Source organism: Onychomys torridus, chromosome 11 (genome assembly GCF_903995425.1).
Source record: "Onychomys torridus chromosome 11, mOncTor1.1, whole genome shotgun sequence".
Lineage (NCBI taxonomy): Eukaryota > Metazoa > Chordata > Mammalia > Rodentia > Cricetidae > Onychomys > Onychomys torridus.
In genome coordinates this window covers 54,337,614-54,354,336 of record NC_050453.1, presented here as the reverse complement: position 1 = coordinate 54,354,336, position 16,723 = coordinate 54,337,614, and the positions used below count along the sequence as shown (strand labels likewise).

The 16,723-nt window shown below is 35.3% G+C and overlaps 1 protein-coding gene across 2 annotated transcripts in view; it reads left to right on the top strand.

Moving 5' to 3' along the window:
• Positions 1-16,723, top strand: part of Dennd1b (DENN domain containing 1B) — a 219,998-nt gene that overhangs the window by 113,232 nt on the left and 90,043 nt on the right. For both annotated transcript variants that reach the window (XM_036202682.1, XM_036202683.1), the window contains 3 exons: positions 1,099-1,199; positions 6,851-6,896; positions 11,809-11,910. In XM_036202682.1, the coding sequence (XP_036058575.1) occupies positions 1,099-1,199; positions 6,851-6,896; positions 11,809-11,910 (249 nt within the window). The remainder of the gene's footprint in view (positions 1-1,098; positions 1,200-6,850; positions 6,897-11,808; positions 11,911-16,723) is intronic.

Here is a 16,723-nt window from a genome sequence, read left to right as displayed (position 1 = left end):
ATTGTGTTTACATTTTAACTTCTTTTTTAAAAGATGGAGCTATTTCCTTATGGAAATAGTCTGTAGTTCATTTTCATACTGTTTTTAAAAAATTCTTTCGAGTTAAATAAAATGGCTTAGTTGAGAACCTTGAAATGGAGACTATAGTATAACTTTGAAACAGTGAAAAAGAACACTGGCTTAATTACTACTTTAATTAGTAAAAGTAACCTTTATAACTGTGGGATTTTTTAAAATAGAAGCCACATGGAAAGAAATATGAACGAGGATTAGTTAGGAGGGAGAAAAAAGTGGTGTCCCTTTGTTAAGCATTAAAAAATTTTAATTAACTGCTTGCCCAAACACAACAATTAAAATGGCAATTACCTCTAAAGTAGCAACAGTGTAATTGCAGCCGCTGTGATCTAAAGCTAGGAAACAAAATGTTAATCTGGAATGAACAGTTTAAATATGAAATTATGATATACTTGGCTTCCTGTAGTACAGCTGTCAAGCTTGGGCAGCTCGCTGGTCAATAGTGACATTCTATGTGTCAGTGAGCAGCGTCTCTTGATACCATAGCCCACAGTTCACACATTACTGAGGCTCCAACTGTCGAGCATTCAAGTCCCTTGGTATTCCTGCAGCTTCCAGACTCTCCTGACTGGCTCATGTTTCATTCTTTGGCAATTTGCCCTAATGATATCCCTCAGGAGCTTTCAGCCTCTCTTCTTTCCATATTTAATCGTGCTGTATTAATCTGAGTGATGCGCAAATTGTGTTGTGCATATTGTCATTTCCTGCAGTATTTTCTAAAAGACTCACTAATTTTTTTCAGTTCAACTTTTATTTATGGTCCAGATTTAACCTTAGCTATATTTTCAAGTTGAATATAAAAATCTGCATATGATTCCCAAGAAACTCCTTTTGCTGTTTGTGTGTTTTTCAGAGGGACCTCTGAGATGCAGGGTTTTACATGAAGAATTGGTAAAAACAGTGTGAGCTATGTCACTGTGTAAATTGTTCTGTGATGATCACTCATCTTTGATACCTTGAACATGCCTTTTTCTTTCGAGGGTCAGCAGCTCCTCATTATTGTTACCCTTCTGTGCATTTTAGTTAACTGCCTGTCTCCATGGATCCGCTGCTCTGCTTTACCCGATGTACTGGCAGCACATATACATCCCTGTGCTTCCTCCACACCTACTGGACTACTGCTGGTAAGCTGGCCTTTGCCAGAGTCCCTTCCACCTAGATTTCACCATTAGAAACAGGTCTTTATATTATAGTCATGTATAGATTAAAGAAACTACAGAAACTTGCCTTTTAGATGAGTTCTAAGTATAAATGTATTTTTATATGCATCAGAACAGTTCGCCCCAAAGATAACAACAATTTAGATTTGGTAAAATGTAGTTCTTTAAATTTTGCAAATTTCTTCTGTAGCCATTTAGAAAAAAAGATGTGTAAGTAAGAAATCTAATTTCATTTATGGCTTAAAGGTTACACAGGGTTCTGGTATCAGAGAACAGTATCCCGGTATCAGAATTTATCTGTTAAATCTATCCATAGTCCCATGGGCTTTATTGAGGACAAGATTTCCTACCTTTGCCTGGGACACCTTTTTCTTTGTCTCCTCCTCACTAGCACCCTGAAAACAGTATTTTCAAAGCCATTGCTGCTAGTACAAGAATTTTTGAGAGTCTGGTATGAGGCAAAGTGTCAGCCTAAAGCAACCATGAAAAACAGTGGAAAGTGTGAGAGCAATTGTGAGAACTGGCTGGCTTTAGAAACACTCCCAGTGAGCTCAGTAATCTGAGTTCAGTCAGGCCACTAGAAACTAGAACAATGGCCAATGGCCTCCTTGTTCTCTCTGACTGGAATATAGCAAGGCGTGTTTATAGAAGGCTAGACCACGGGAAGACTTCAGGGCAGAGGCTTTGATTGAGTATAGGGAAGACACTCATGAACTAGATTCCAATACAGGACTTCAGGGTAAAGAATTTTTCTCACTGTATAATCACCTGCAGGCATAGTTAATTTTCTAAAAATTTGTTGAGATTTCTTAATCCTAATCATGCCTTTGTATACGTGTGTGATTGAGAGAGAGAGAGAGAGAGAGAGAGAGAGAGAGAGAGAGAAACACACAGAAATCATTTGGCATTGATAATTTTCTTATATCGAAGATAGTATTAGTAAAAATCAAAGTCTTTTGGAATTAATATATTTACTTAAAATTTTCATGAAAGACATCAAAGTTTTTTAAGGATTGTGATTATTTAAATGCATGATGTTTATTCAGAAGGGTGGTAGGTGGCTAGCCTTCTTCAGAACCATGTCCAGATTGATCACACTGCGCTTCCATAGTGGAGTAACAGTATTGCTCAGCTGTGAAGTAAGTAGTCGCTGACTCACCACTGCTGTTCTGTCCTTGGAGAACTTGAAAGGAAGAATAGTTTTGTAGACTACAGGATGTAATTTAATTCTATTGTCAAGTGTAACATGCACAAATCTAAGTATAAAGCCAGATCAATAAGTAAGTTCTTTTGTTGTTGTTACTCATCTTAGAGTTTTTCCTTTTGACCAACACAATTAAAATAGTTTTCCTCCTTAAAGACAGAGAATGCAGTTTATGTTGGCACAGGCAGTTGATTTTTGAATACAGCGTCTGTAACCAGACATTTATTTTAAAGTTCTCTTTTCTAAAAGTCTTGTACAATTATAGTCATTTTGAGAACTAATAATAGGATTAGAATTACATTTTGTAATACCCCTTGCATCACAATCTTTCTGCTAAACGTTCTGACCTCTTGTGGTAACACACCTTTAAGCTCAATTCTATGTAGTACTATCCATGTAAATTGTCTAAACACTGTTGTAAAGTTTCAGTGGTACACAGATTCTTTCTAGAACTATTTTCTTGATTCTGTCCCTGCTATCAATTCTTTACTGCTGTCTCCATTCGAAGCTTCCCCTCCTTCCCCTTGTCTTTCTTCTTTGCTTGCTTGCTTCTAATGCTGTAAATAGTCCTTAGGACAAGTTCCAACAGCCTCCATGCAGGTATTCCCTGGTTCAGAGGAGCAGTAGTGTCCAAACAAGGAGTTATTTGAAAACTTCATGAGCCTTAAAGTCATATGCTAGGCTCAGCTTTTGTTAAAGGATCTATCTATCTGTCCAAGTTTCCTTCTATTGTCAGAAAATGTGATAGATTAAGTAGTTTCCTGGGAAAATGATTTTCCTCCATTTATATCCTTAGGGACTGTACTGATAGGAAGAAAAATGTCAATTATCCCCTCAGTCTCAAAATCATTGAAAAAAATTTACACCAAGTTCCAAATGGGGCCACATTTTTTGAGGATTACATGTATGTTGGTTTACTTTTCAGAATGAGTGGGATGTTTCGAATCCTGAAATAGTCATGGATCCACAAAACATTATTGTGTTTGCACCTGATGTTGGTGATGTGCCATAGACTTTGGAGAACCATAATGCCCTCTTGTGACCATAGATGAATATCACATCTTGGTCCTTTGAGACTCTTACTACATTGTTGGTTGGTCCATCCATCCATCCATCCATCCATCCATCCATCCATCCATCCATCCATAAACCCACCTGCTCAGCCCTCCATCATTTAGTGACTACCTGTTTGGCAAGCTGTGAACATGTAATGCAATAAATAAGCTTTCTTACTTGTTTATTTACTGAAAGAAATAAACACATACACATAGCTCTCTGCACACCTCCATGCACACATACAAGTATAGAACAACCCCGTAGCACTGTAATTGCTATAGCAAAGTCACTCAAGGACACATGGGTGGCAGCTTATGCAATATGTGGACAGCACATTTTTGCTAAGTTCAGGAAAGCTGCTAGGAGGAAGTGATGTCATCTGTGTTTTCCTCTCAATCAAGCAAGGTAACTGTACTCCAGTATGGCACATTTGTTGTCAGACACTTCAAAACTGTCTGCATTCACAAGTACAGTGGAGGAAGTGTGGCTAGAAGATCACTACGATTATCATAGGTTAGTATTTGCTCCAGCAGTGCTTGAGCAAGTCATATAGTTGGATTCTCTACATTATTTCTTTGAAACTATATGATTTAGATTCTAAGAAAAAAATTAAGTAACAAATTAAATTCTTTCAGACTCCCTGATTGCTGCAGTAGTATGTGGCAGGGAAGCTGCTTTTTAAGTAGCTTTAGAAGGAGAAAAAAAGTGATTCTGTATAAAGATGCCACCACAAAGAAGAAATAGTTTAGAGCTGTCTGTTCTGTCGTTTCTAAATAATACCACAGACAGTAGAGCTGAAAGACAGCCTTGCATGTGGGTAATGGAGCATCTGCATCACCATTGATTTCTTCCTGATATACCAACACCCTCATCAAAGTAGGATGGACGGGCCTGCTGGAATTCAAAGTGACTTTCCATGAGAGTTGGCTGTTGTCACAATAGTATATGACAGTCCAGTGGGAAAGGAACACCTACTCTTTTGACTCTATAAACACTGCATTCTGTCAAATATCAAAATGATTTTAGAAAATTATACTCTAGTGTTTTTAATTCAAACATCTGTAAGTTTAGGAGTCTGCTACAAATTAGTGAGAAAAAAATAAACTATACAGCAATGCTCAGTGATCACATGAAAGAGTTTTGAGTTGGTAACTGTTAAATTTGTCATAGAAGCCTGCTACTATATAATTTTAATTCTAGCTTAATTAATATGAGCATATTATTTGTATTTCAGAAAGCAAGTAGCTTTCAGAAACATTTCAAAGGATTTTTCTGGATGCATTTCCTAGGATTATTGGTTAGCTTAGACTTTTGCTTTATGAAATGCTAGCCTGCTCAATGTTTGTTTGGAAGATGGATATACTTATTAGTTTTACAAGGCGTGAGTATTTTGATTAGCACTCTTACTAAAATGTTCTTTGGAATGTAAGATACTATGAACTTTTTGTGTTATAAACTTCATTTGTAAAATATTCTAAACCTCAGGGGATCTAGAAGTTTACATAGATTTTAAGATTGCTGTACTATCCTTCATGTTTGGTGGTTGTGGCATATTTAAGATACTGGGAGTTGGCTAGCTTGTTTTGTGACAGTTGCCCAAAGCTGCACCTGGAGCCCTGGATAGTGATCTGCATTTTATGTCTTCTGTGGAGTTGTAGAGGGAACCCAGGCATAAGAGCTTGAACTAGGGCAACAGCCAGCTTTCCCTTCTGCCAGCAAAAGGGCGGCAGTCCACATTTGCTTCTGTTTCCTTTAAAGGTAGAAAATCTGTTAGTTCCTAAGGAGATCAAGGCATGGAATAGTCAAGTGAAGTTTACAGAATATCACACCAACTCCATCCACATGGTCAGTTGTGTAGGCATTTTAAAAGATTGTGAAGAAACAAGGCAGCAGTAAGCTAAGGCAACTGTCAAGGAGAATTAATACAGTCATAATGAAGTACTGCATGTACTGCATGTACATAGTAATGAGAAAGAACCCAATTTATGGTTTCTGGGATTCTGGATGTAAAGGTTATTTTTAGTCAGTCTTAAGTACATAAACTTGGACCTCTCTAAGAGGATTTGAGACATTTGGACCTGTTAGGGTATCTGTTAGCGTCCCCTGTCACTAGTACTCTGCATTGAAGTGCATGTCAAGGAGCCTGAGCAGTTCTGTATAATGACAGTGCTGTGCAGAACGTTATATAAGCCTTTAAGAAGCAAGGTTTGCATTAGCAGGAAAGGTTGGTGTTAAAGGCCAGAAATGTCTATAGAAGGATTCCCCAAAATGTGTATTTAAAAAAAAAATAGCTATGTGTTCTCACTTATTTATCATGTTCATAGACGTCTGTCTGTCCTTATTTTTTTTGTTGATAATTTAGTTTCAAAATTTCAAGATGAATACTTTTCTTCTTGTATTTCCTAACAATTATTTCTAACATTTTCTTGATTCATATGTCATATACTAAAATGATTTAGTATCTTTATTTTTCCTGGAGTATGAGATCCAGGAGGAAATGTATCCCATCTACATTGTTTATCACCTTGTTTAAGTTTCTATCCAAGGGCCTGGATCTGGTATGCTCCCAAAATCATAGCCTGAAATAATTAATTCAAAACCATTCTTAGACATGAATTTTTTTTTTTTTTTTTTTAAGATTCTCATATTAGTAGCCAGACAGTGGTCATGCACACCTTTAACCCCAGCACTCAGGAAGCAGAAGCAGGCACGTCTCTATGAGTTTGAAGACAGCTAGGACTACATAAAGAGACCATGTCTCGAAAAAAATATTGTTATCCTATTAAGAATGAAAGTAAAATGAATCTGAAGGTGCGGGAGTACGGAAGCACAGAGGGGACTCACCATGTCGATGTCCCTGGTTCTAGAATAGTGAAAACAGCATGAGATAAACATGTGGTGCCGTAGTGGTAGACTGATGCAGTAGATATTGCGTGATATACTAGGTATGAAACAATGATGATCCTTTACAATAACAGAAAAGATCCAATTGAACAAGAATAAAAGAAATGTAGATACATTTGAATATTATTTAGAATATATTTGCTATCAAGTATATAGAAAAGATCCAATGTAAAGTACACCTTGATAGTCTTTATAAGTAAAACATGTTATTTAGGCATAGAGCTTTTGATTTAATAAGAAATGACTTAGAGATCTTTATATAAATAAACTTTAAATAGTAGTGGCCTATAAGATGAAATATAACTTTTCTACATTGAGTAATTTTCATTATCTGTAACATGGGTGGAACTGAGCACTTGAAGTTAATTTTTAAACATCTGAATTGCTTTTATGTTGTTTCAGTTTTAATGAACAATATGAATCTATACATACATATATATTTTTAATTTAGTGCCCCAATGCCATACCTGATTGGAATACACTCCAGTCTCATAGAGGTGAGTATCTTTCTCAGTAAGATAGTTATGAAACTAATTAATTAGAAATAATAGATAAAAGTTTTATTTGAAGCTTATTTGACTAATAATACTAAGATGTACTAGATTGACATTATGGATATACTTAAGGGTCGTTTTAAGACAGTGACATTGAAATCACTTCAGTTTATGCAATGTACTGGTTTTTCCAGTGGTGGCATGAAACCTTTGGAAATGGTTGTGTTTGAAGTCACGTGGTCAGTTTTAAATACTAAAAATGTTTTTCCTTGATGAACCACTGATTTCTTGCAACTCAAGATTTTCTGTATCTCGTATTTAGTACAATAATTTGAAATTAAATTTTATGTTCTTATGATTCACCAAGTCATAGTTTTCTTTTACACAACTTCATTATTTCTAGTTTATCAGTTGATTATCAAAGTGTTAGTTTAACATACTAATGATAAACTTATTAACCAGTATGTGGTGACTCATTGCTGTGGTACTAGCCCTTAAGGGGCTGAGAAAGGATTCCCACAGTGGAAGTCAGCCTGTTGTGCACAGGGGCTTTGGTGCCACGCAGAACTAAAGAGAAGACCAGGCATATACTTTTCCAAGTTCAGAGTTTCCGTCCTACTGTCAGAGATGCATTTAGTAGTTTTTTCCTCTTTCTATTGTTATCTCATTTCAAAATGATTTTTGTTGCTTACTTTATCCCTATCCTGAAACTTATTAAAGTTTAAATACTTGGGTTTACAGTCAATGAAATTTCCAGAAAGCCCTTCTTGTAAGATTGGCATGTGTGTGTGGTGGCACACATCTTTAATCCCAACATTCAGAAGGCAGAGGCAAGTTAATTGTTGTGAGTTGGAGGCTAGCCTGGTCTACAAAGGAAGTTCCAGAAGAGCCACGGCTACACAGAGAAACCCCGTCTCCTAAAACTAAAACCAAAACCAAAAAGAAAAAGAGAGAAAAGCAAGAAAAGGAAAGAAAGAAGTGGCATATAAGTGACCACAAGGCTAAAACACAAGATTTGCGTCAGCTGAGTGGCTTCATGCTTGCTGACGTCACTTTCCTTCACACACATTCTCTTGGCTGATTGTACAGAATAGCATTAATAATGCAACACAGTTGTTCATGGACACACTGATGGACTGGGTGTGGTTATCCTGCTAGCTGCCAACGCCAGTCTTGTTTAGTCAGAGAGGATTCCTACTAAGATAGTGAGAGCCCTGTCTCCGAGAAAGCTTTGATCAGAGGGTTGCACCTAGTCTCCAGTTTGGGGCTTTCTTCTTTTTTCTTCTTGGACAATGCTAGGGCAATAACTCTTTTGTTCCCTTATTACTGAAGTATAGATTTTAATGCATTTTAGCAGGTTTAACACATTTTTAATAGTGAAGTCTGAGTGGGATAAATTTGTGACTCCTTACATTTTATTAATTTTAAGGAACTATTATAAACCAAGAATGCAGTGTATGAAATGAGGCTTGAGCAGGTAGATATGTACTCTGTCATTAGAGCAGGTAGGATATAACCTGAATTTCACTAGTTTGACTTTCATGAAATTAGTTGCTTGGATTTTTTTGTCTTAAAAGTAACAAAGTTTAATTTTCATAATTTCCATACTAGATGTATACTAAAAGTAGATGAAAATAATGTAAAATTAGAGAGAGTGCCTTATGGTCTTCTGATAATTTTGGCTGTGGAGTGGCCCTTCACCAGTCTTTTAGACAAATAATGAGGCTTTGCCAAATTATGATGGAGGAGGAAGCACACAAGCTGTTTCATTTAATTTATCACATCCTTATTGGCTGCTTACAAAGAAAGTTTAAATTAAAAAAAATTTCTTTGAAATTTTTTAATTAAACTATTTTTTCCCTCTGTCTTTTCCTGAACTGGATTTTTTCCTTTTTGAAAAATAGTATTTTGAAGAAAAATCATTGTAACTTTCAGTTGGTTCCTTTTATGAAGTGGGACATTTAGCGTAGTAATTTGGCTGTGGGAAGGTTCTACACCTTCAGTGCTGTGCTTATCTTGTTTATTAGCCTGTGCTCACCTTGTTGATAGGGAGGGAGAGGTGCATTTGATGGTCCTTTAAGCAATATGCATGGTCCTTTAAACAATATGCATATGTCACTATCAAACAGTTTTCAATTAAATTTTTATCTCCTTGCTTTTCTTTTATACTATGTATGTTTTAGATGGAATTTAGGTATTCATGCAGTTAGTGTGAGAGACAGCACTGTATCTTTTAGCAATTGGAGCTCACTTTGGAGGAAAACGGAAAAGGACTGTCTTTTTGGTCATAACAGCCTCAGCTAATAGTATTGTGTAGAAACCTCCAAGTTCTCAAGCATGAAAGTAATGCTCTTTGAAACCTTTCCACGTAGTTTTACATAATTGTGACTAAAGAATGGTGAAAAAGTCTCTTTTCAAAGTAGAAGTTTTTTTTTTCTGAAATAAGGGAAACAGATTTTATTTCCCCTGCAAACCAGACTTCTGGTAAAGTTAAGTGCTGACCAAGTCCACAGTTGAGTAACTTGGAAGGCACAGATACGAGGGTGGACTTGTTTGTTTTCATCTGCACAGGACTCTGCATTGCAGAATGTCCTTCCCCTTTCCTGAGGTCCTGTGCTTGCTGCCCTGTGCTATTCCAGGACACTAGTGTGCATAATGTATATAGCCTCAGTGTGCACAAGGGTTAATTCCACAGGGCCTGAGAGAGACTTACACACTCAGCATCACGTGTCCAGCACTATGTTCTTACTTTTCTGGAAAAACATTTTTATTTTCATGTTTTCTTTTAAGTTGCATCCCATATGTTTAACATATGAGATATAACAATATGATACGGAGGAAGAGGTTCCATTTCTGACTTGCATGCCTAGGTAGAGAAGACACAGCTAACACTTGATTTGGAGAGAAAAAAATAGTACTAGTTTCAGTATTTTCATATAGTTAAATTGTAACCTACTCCCCCACTTTTGCTTACATATATTTATTCTAACATTAGGGTTTCAGTTTATTTATTAGTAATGAACAGATTTTTATTTTTTTACTTTTAATGAGTGAACAAAATTTAAAGTCAGTTATTATCTGCCTTAAAAAACAAAAAGCAATTGAAAAAGTCTACAAATCATGTTACTACCATTAATCAGACTGTACTAATGTTATCATAAACATCGCACATAGTCCTTATCTTAAAATGTTTGAACAAACTCATTTCCCGTTGGAAAAAAATAGATTTAGTCTTCTGGATTATATTAGTTTCTCTGGTATGAGAACACCACAAAAAGTGAAATGGTCATCCTATTATGACATTCTTTTCCTAAAAAAATGGTATTATATATTTCACTTATAAATTGTTATTAAAATTATAGTTAATATACATAATCATATAGTTATGCATTTAAACCTTTTAAACATGTGTGTGCATGAAAGGAAAGGAAATCAGTGTGTTTCAGACATTTCTATAGAATGTCAGTTACATCACCAGAAATGATTTCTTGATAATAACTTAGAGGTAGCCATCTTTTAATTCTGAGTTTTTAGTAATTGTAATATCTTTTACAAGACAGATTTTAGAATCAGTCTCCCCTGAGAATATACAGCCTACATTGTGGATTTCTAAACACATAGAAATTCCTCATTTCCACTTATCATTTCTTTAGGAAATTTAACATTTAACTAAATACTCAAGAATTGATATCCAAAATAGATCAGAGGTACTTTAATCAGAATCAACTTGTAACAAAATAATTGGTTAAACTAATTTAAAATTCAATTATTTAGCCAGTGGAGCTTGCTTTTAATTACAGCATTTGGGAGGAAGAGGCAGGAGGATCTCTGTGAGTTCAAGATTGGTTTGGTCTACATACTGTTCCAGGACAGCCAGGGCTACATAGAGAAACCTCCCCCTAGCTGAGAAAAACAGAATTATAATGATGCTCCTAACTAAAAGGGCTGCACTGAAATTATTACCTTTTGCCAGTTGGTCTGTATGAATGTGGAAGTCTGGATTTCGTGGCTGCATTTCATTACTGGAGTGCATCACTTACACCTGAGGTGTGTTTCCACATAGAATTCAATAATTTAAGTAGATGTGTGAAACAGAAAATAAAATGTAACTTACTGTTATTTGTAAACCTATTGAGATGCCATTTTTCTAAATTTTCAAACAACACAGAAAGAATAAGTCATTCTGATGAACTGTTAAATTTTATTCTTTTTTTTTTTTTTTTTTTTCATGACAGGTTTTCTCTGTATCCTTGCCTGTCTGGAACTCACTATCTAGACCAGGCTAGCCTTGAACCCAGAGATCTGCCTGCCTCTGGCTCCCAAGTGCTGAGATTATAAATTTTACTCTTTACATAAAAGTTCATATAAGGACATAATTGGCAAATTACGTATTAGTAGTCTCTCCATCGTCTTCTCCTTTCACTTTCAGCCCTACTCATGGATGCACATTGGTATGGCCACATAGGAACCTACTGATTCACTTGAAATGTAGTTTAGTACTGCAGTCATTGTAGTAGTTTCTATACTCTCTCCAGTATATTTATGCTAAAGTGGATTTGAAACGGGAAACAATTTCCCATATCATAAGACTGACATTCTAATGATAAAGGCTACAGTTTTTATATTTTGATGTACCTCTGCCTAGTATTGTGCTAAATTGTTGGCAGTTATTTTAATTTGACATTAGATAAGGACATTTTCTGTTTTAAGTATTTTAATCAAATCTTGTTAAAATCAACTATAGTCACATTTCCTTTTTCAAAAAGTAAAGTTGTTTATATTGTTTAATAATATTGAATTTCCCTCCTTAATTTTCCCAAGCTTAATGCACTAAGAGTTTTTTGTTTCCAAACTCATCATAAATTGGTAAGAAAAATATAATAAGATTTTTTTCATAATTGTGTTTTTTAAACAGAGAGTGAAAAATAAATCATTGGAAGATGTGGTTGTGTTAAATGTTGACACAAACACTTTAGAATCACCATTTAATGACTTGAGCAACCTACCCAGTGATGTGGTAAGTCCAAGGGCTAACTATGGTGAACAAGAATGTTTGTTGCTGGACTCTCAAGTACCTGGTTTCCACTTTGTATCTGAACCTTTAAAGTCAGTAAATTGAAGGGTTTTAAGAAGAATTGATGTAGGTTCTATTTTTAATACTTTACCTTTTGGCGGTTGAGATTTTAAATGGAATGCCATATTCCTTATTGTAAAAACGGGATCATAATTAAAAAGCTAGATGCATTCATTACGCAGAGTTTCTTTAAACATTGAGTCCCTTCATCTCGTCTTAATCATTGTATTACAAAGTAGGCATTCTGTCTGCCTGGTGGCATGTCTTGCAAAAGAATGAGAGAGTTTTTGAAGGCAAGAAGAAGAAGGGGCCAATTATCGGCTTTTGCTTCCCTGCCACCTGCCAGTGCTTTTCCTTTTAATTAATGATCTGATGGCACTGGTCAATATAATAAGAAATGCTTGTACAGTTGGGGTCAGAAAATTCTGGCTTTGATCTCTCTCAACTTTCTGAAACATTTATTTGTTTTCTCTAAATTATTTCAGTTTTATTTTAATCTTTCCTGTCCTGCTGAGGGCCACAAGAATGAAAACCTACAGTTTGTCATCTGCTTTGGCAGGGCAAAGAATGCTTACTTAGAATTCTATTTGTAAATTAAACTGCAAACCCAGTTTGTCATAAAAGACATCTGATCCTTTTGAAATGACGAAAACTGTCTTTTGTCTGTAAAGCTGATAAATTAAGTGCCAGTCCTCTTTGGGTCTTTGATCTTGTGGAGGGTGTGTGCGTGTGTGCGTGTGTGTGCGTGTGTGTGTGTGTGTGTGTGTGTGTGTGTGTGTGTGTGTGTGTAGCTTTTAGGGGCATGTTTTATGTATTTAATATTAAATGATCTATGTAAAATTGCAGTTTGTGTTCTTTAATATAGGTCAAAATTATAAACTAGTGCTATTTCTGTACATATTTAGTGACTATTTAAATGTCTTTATAACATAGTTATAAGTTTAAAATAGCTCCCTTCTTTTAAAAAACACCCTCAAAGTATCTATTCTTTTCAACATTATTAAAATTGGAGAATTGAAAGTAAACTTTGTAATATATTTTTCTCCGTATTCTCTATTATTAAGGGTTTTAAGAGGGTGAATTTAAAAATCTCTAATTTAAAAAACACATCAGTACTAGCCTAGATTGTTCTTATGGCTAATGATAGGAAAATGGGAGTTTAATGTCAAAGCCAGAATACTTTTGCTTATCAATAACCAGTCCATTGCCTGACCTTTAAGCTCATTAAACTGAACTGTGTATTCACTGCCGTCAGATTGTTGCATGTGAACCATCCAAACTCAGACCAGTGGACACTGATATTCTCTTCTCAGCTTAATGTGGCCAGATGCTTCCTTATGAAATCTGTAGTGACTGCTAGGAAGGATACGCTATACGTTTAGAAATCTATCCAAGAATTTTTCACTGGGTAGAGAAATACTTATGAAAATAGAATTCCAGCTTTTCAAAACATTTTTCTTACGGTGTGCACATTTCCTAATGATGTACTTCAGGAGAAAGGGTTTTTTTCCAAAAAGAAGAGAGAGAGAAACTCAGCCTTTCTCTACATGATATTAAAATAAATCTGTATAGTCACACTGAGCTCCTTGCTTGAGAAGAAAGCCTTTGAAGTCTCATTGTAGTGGGAATCGCTTTTAACTGAGAAATACTTCTCTTGTAGATTTTTTTATAATTAAGATATTGATTTAAATGTATAGGGATGCTAAGCAGCACTCACAGGTGTACAGATGCAAATGTCGGCGGTTACAGAAAAGTCCGTACGCTGCTTATTTAGCACTGCATTACGCTAACTGCCATTGTGAGCATGTAGGAGGAGCAGCATGGCCAGCTAGCGCAGGCGGCTTGCAAAGGTGCTGCCATTTGAAGGCCACAGACTTGCTGACAGCTGAAGACTCGGCCGGTAAAAGCTCCGACATAGAGCAGGAGCCGTTTGTTGAAAATAGGAGCTCTCTTAAAGTTGTGATTTTCTAAAATACTTTAGGCAGTTGTTCAACTCATCTCTAACAAAGTTCTCATTTTCATCAGTTTTTTAAAGGCTGCCCTTTTGAGCCCTACAAAGTTTAAACTGGCAAATGTTTTAAATAAAATCTGATAAAATCCTGAATGATAACTGAATTTTTATGTGTGATTTACATTAATATTTTTGAAGCCTGAAAGGTATTACTATTGGCATTGTTTGATTAGTTAGTCAGTTAACTGAGATTTAAAAGGAGGGCCTTTTAAAAGCATCCACCAAAGTATTTAAATTATGCTTACAGGCTGGGTGCCGTGTGTGCATGTGCACTCTATTACCATGTCACATTGACCAGTGGCCACGGCTGCCCAGAGGTCATTGGTCACAGTTGTCCTGAATTACTAGCTCTTTTTTCCTGTGGACCCTCTGGTGTGTTGCATGCTGTAATCTTCTTAATGGCTTCATTCCAATATTCACACATAATATTTTAGATTTATTGACTGTTAGAAATACTACCACGCCAGTAGCACTTCCGCTGCTCTTAAGGTATTTAAAATTGGAAAAATAAATCAGGGCAAGCTTCAGGAATCCTTTGTTTTCCTTTTGGGAGGAAAAAAAAAAAAACAACCCACCTTTCTTCCTGTTTTCTGACAAGAACACTTGTTTTTTGATTTCATCATTTCACTATAGATTTGGATCATCAAAACAAAATAAAACCTAAATGTTTTATTGGCAATGATTTTAAGGATATTATTTCACAGAAAACCTTTTGAAGACAGTGACACATTGAAACTCTTTTGAAGCTTGGGTATAAAAGTATTGTGACTTTATTTTAGTAATATGCCATTTAGACATTTTCAAACAAATGTAGTTAGAATATTTTGAACTAAAAGAATAAACTTTAGGGCCAAGTAACCATCAATCAAAGATGGTGTTATTATTAGTGTGTGTTTATGAGAATGGGAAGAAAAGCCCGTTATATATAACAAGGCAAATGTCAAATGAGTTCATTGAAGTCCAGAAAATGAACTATTGAAATCCCTCATTCTATATATTTATAGACAGATTTAGTTTAATTGTGTAGCAATTTAAAACTTTCTGTTTCTTTTACTGTTCATTTTAATTTTTGTCATTATTAATATTTTATAATAATTTGTGAAATGTTACTATTCATAATGTAAGAACATAACCTATTTACTTGCTGGAAAATTAGGGTAATAATTAGAATTATAGTATGATTTAGGAAGTGTGCTCTCATGGGAATGTTAAGATCAACAATTATAAACCAAGTCTTATAGATGAAAGCAGCTGAGAGTTGACTGACATCTGACAAAGCTACTTGTGTTAGAATATTCATTGCAACAAGCAAGTAGTTTTGCATTACCATCTTTAGATATCTTTAATTTATTAAAGAACATGTTCTTATTTTAGGTAATCATTACCATCTTTAGATATCTTTAATTTATTAAAGAACATGTTCTTAGTTTAGTAAGAAAACTGAGGCACAGGAAGTCTATTGTTGATGGCTAGAGCTTTAGTGGATAAGGTTGGTGTTTGTATCTTTGCCCCAGTAGAAGAAGACCGCAGTTCCTCACAGCAAATGTGATGTACATGTACGAGTAATGAGTGACTTATTTACAGTTTCACTCACTAGCAGTTTGCTTCTTGTCTTGCTAGAGGAAAAGCAACATGATATATTTGCTGTAAAAATTTTCAGCACTGTTTTTTAAGGTATTTTCATCTTGTAGATACTATTGTTGGAAGATAATCGTTTTCTCTGATAAAAAGTTTGTAAAAGTACCCACCACCTAAAATGTTATTCTGTGTAATAATAATCAATATAATTAAACTCACATTTATTAAACATCTACTGTGTACCTTTCCATGCTGACGTAGGGGCTGTTATACTGGGGCACACTGTGAAACGATGCCAAGGTTTTGGTATAAAATCTTTTAATTACTAAAATATTAGGGGACACTTCTTATAAATGGTTTCATGTAAACTACCACACTTGTTACACTGATATTTTAAAAAATCTTTTGAAAGAATATGCTAATGATTTCATTGTGATATGAAAAGGGAAAGGCACTAATTACCATGAGTCACCAAAAATCACGAGAAACCTAAAGAACTAGAGAAAACCTCCAAAACACAAACTTGAAATTAAATGTTTGATAGCTACATTTAAGAGAGTTTATTTATTTGGGAATCAGTTTAGAAAAGCATTGGTTATTTTAGAGGATTTTAAAATTAATTTAAAAATGATAAAGTATATAAATTAGTCTCTTGTGGCCATGAATATTATCAATAAATGTTTAATTCATTGACCAGGTCTTCTAATTTAACATGAAGGCTTTAACCAGTTAAATGTCACAGTATGTCTTATAAGGAAGATAAGGCCCCCGAGAATATGATTTTAGTCCAGGTTTGTCATAGTTCTGCTGTAATCCTGATTGTGCTGACTGGTCAGTGAATCTCCAACAGATGTCTGTGGTGGTCCATGCTAGAAAGACAATACAAACTACAAATGCTTCAGATTCCAGCACAGCATGAAGAACCTTAATGTGGAGAACAGACTTGAGGAAACAAACCTGGTTTCTGTTGGTCCTTGAAGACGTATATGCATGCTCATCCTAGGCTGCTAGGATTCTGGCATCCACAGTCAAAGCCCCTGCCTAAGCAGCCTCTGTGTTGTGCTTTGTAAGTAGTAAGCACTGGATGAGTGAGTGCAGATGCGAAATATAATTACAGTGTTTCAATTTCTTAACACACAAGTTTGCTTTTTAAAAATCTCTGTGTAG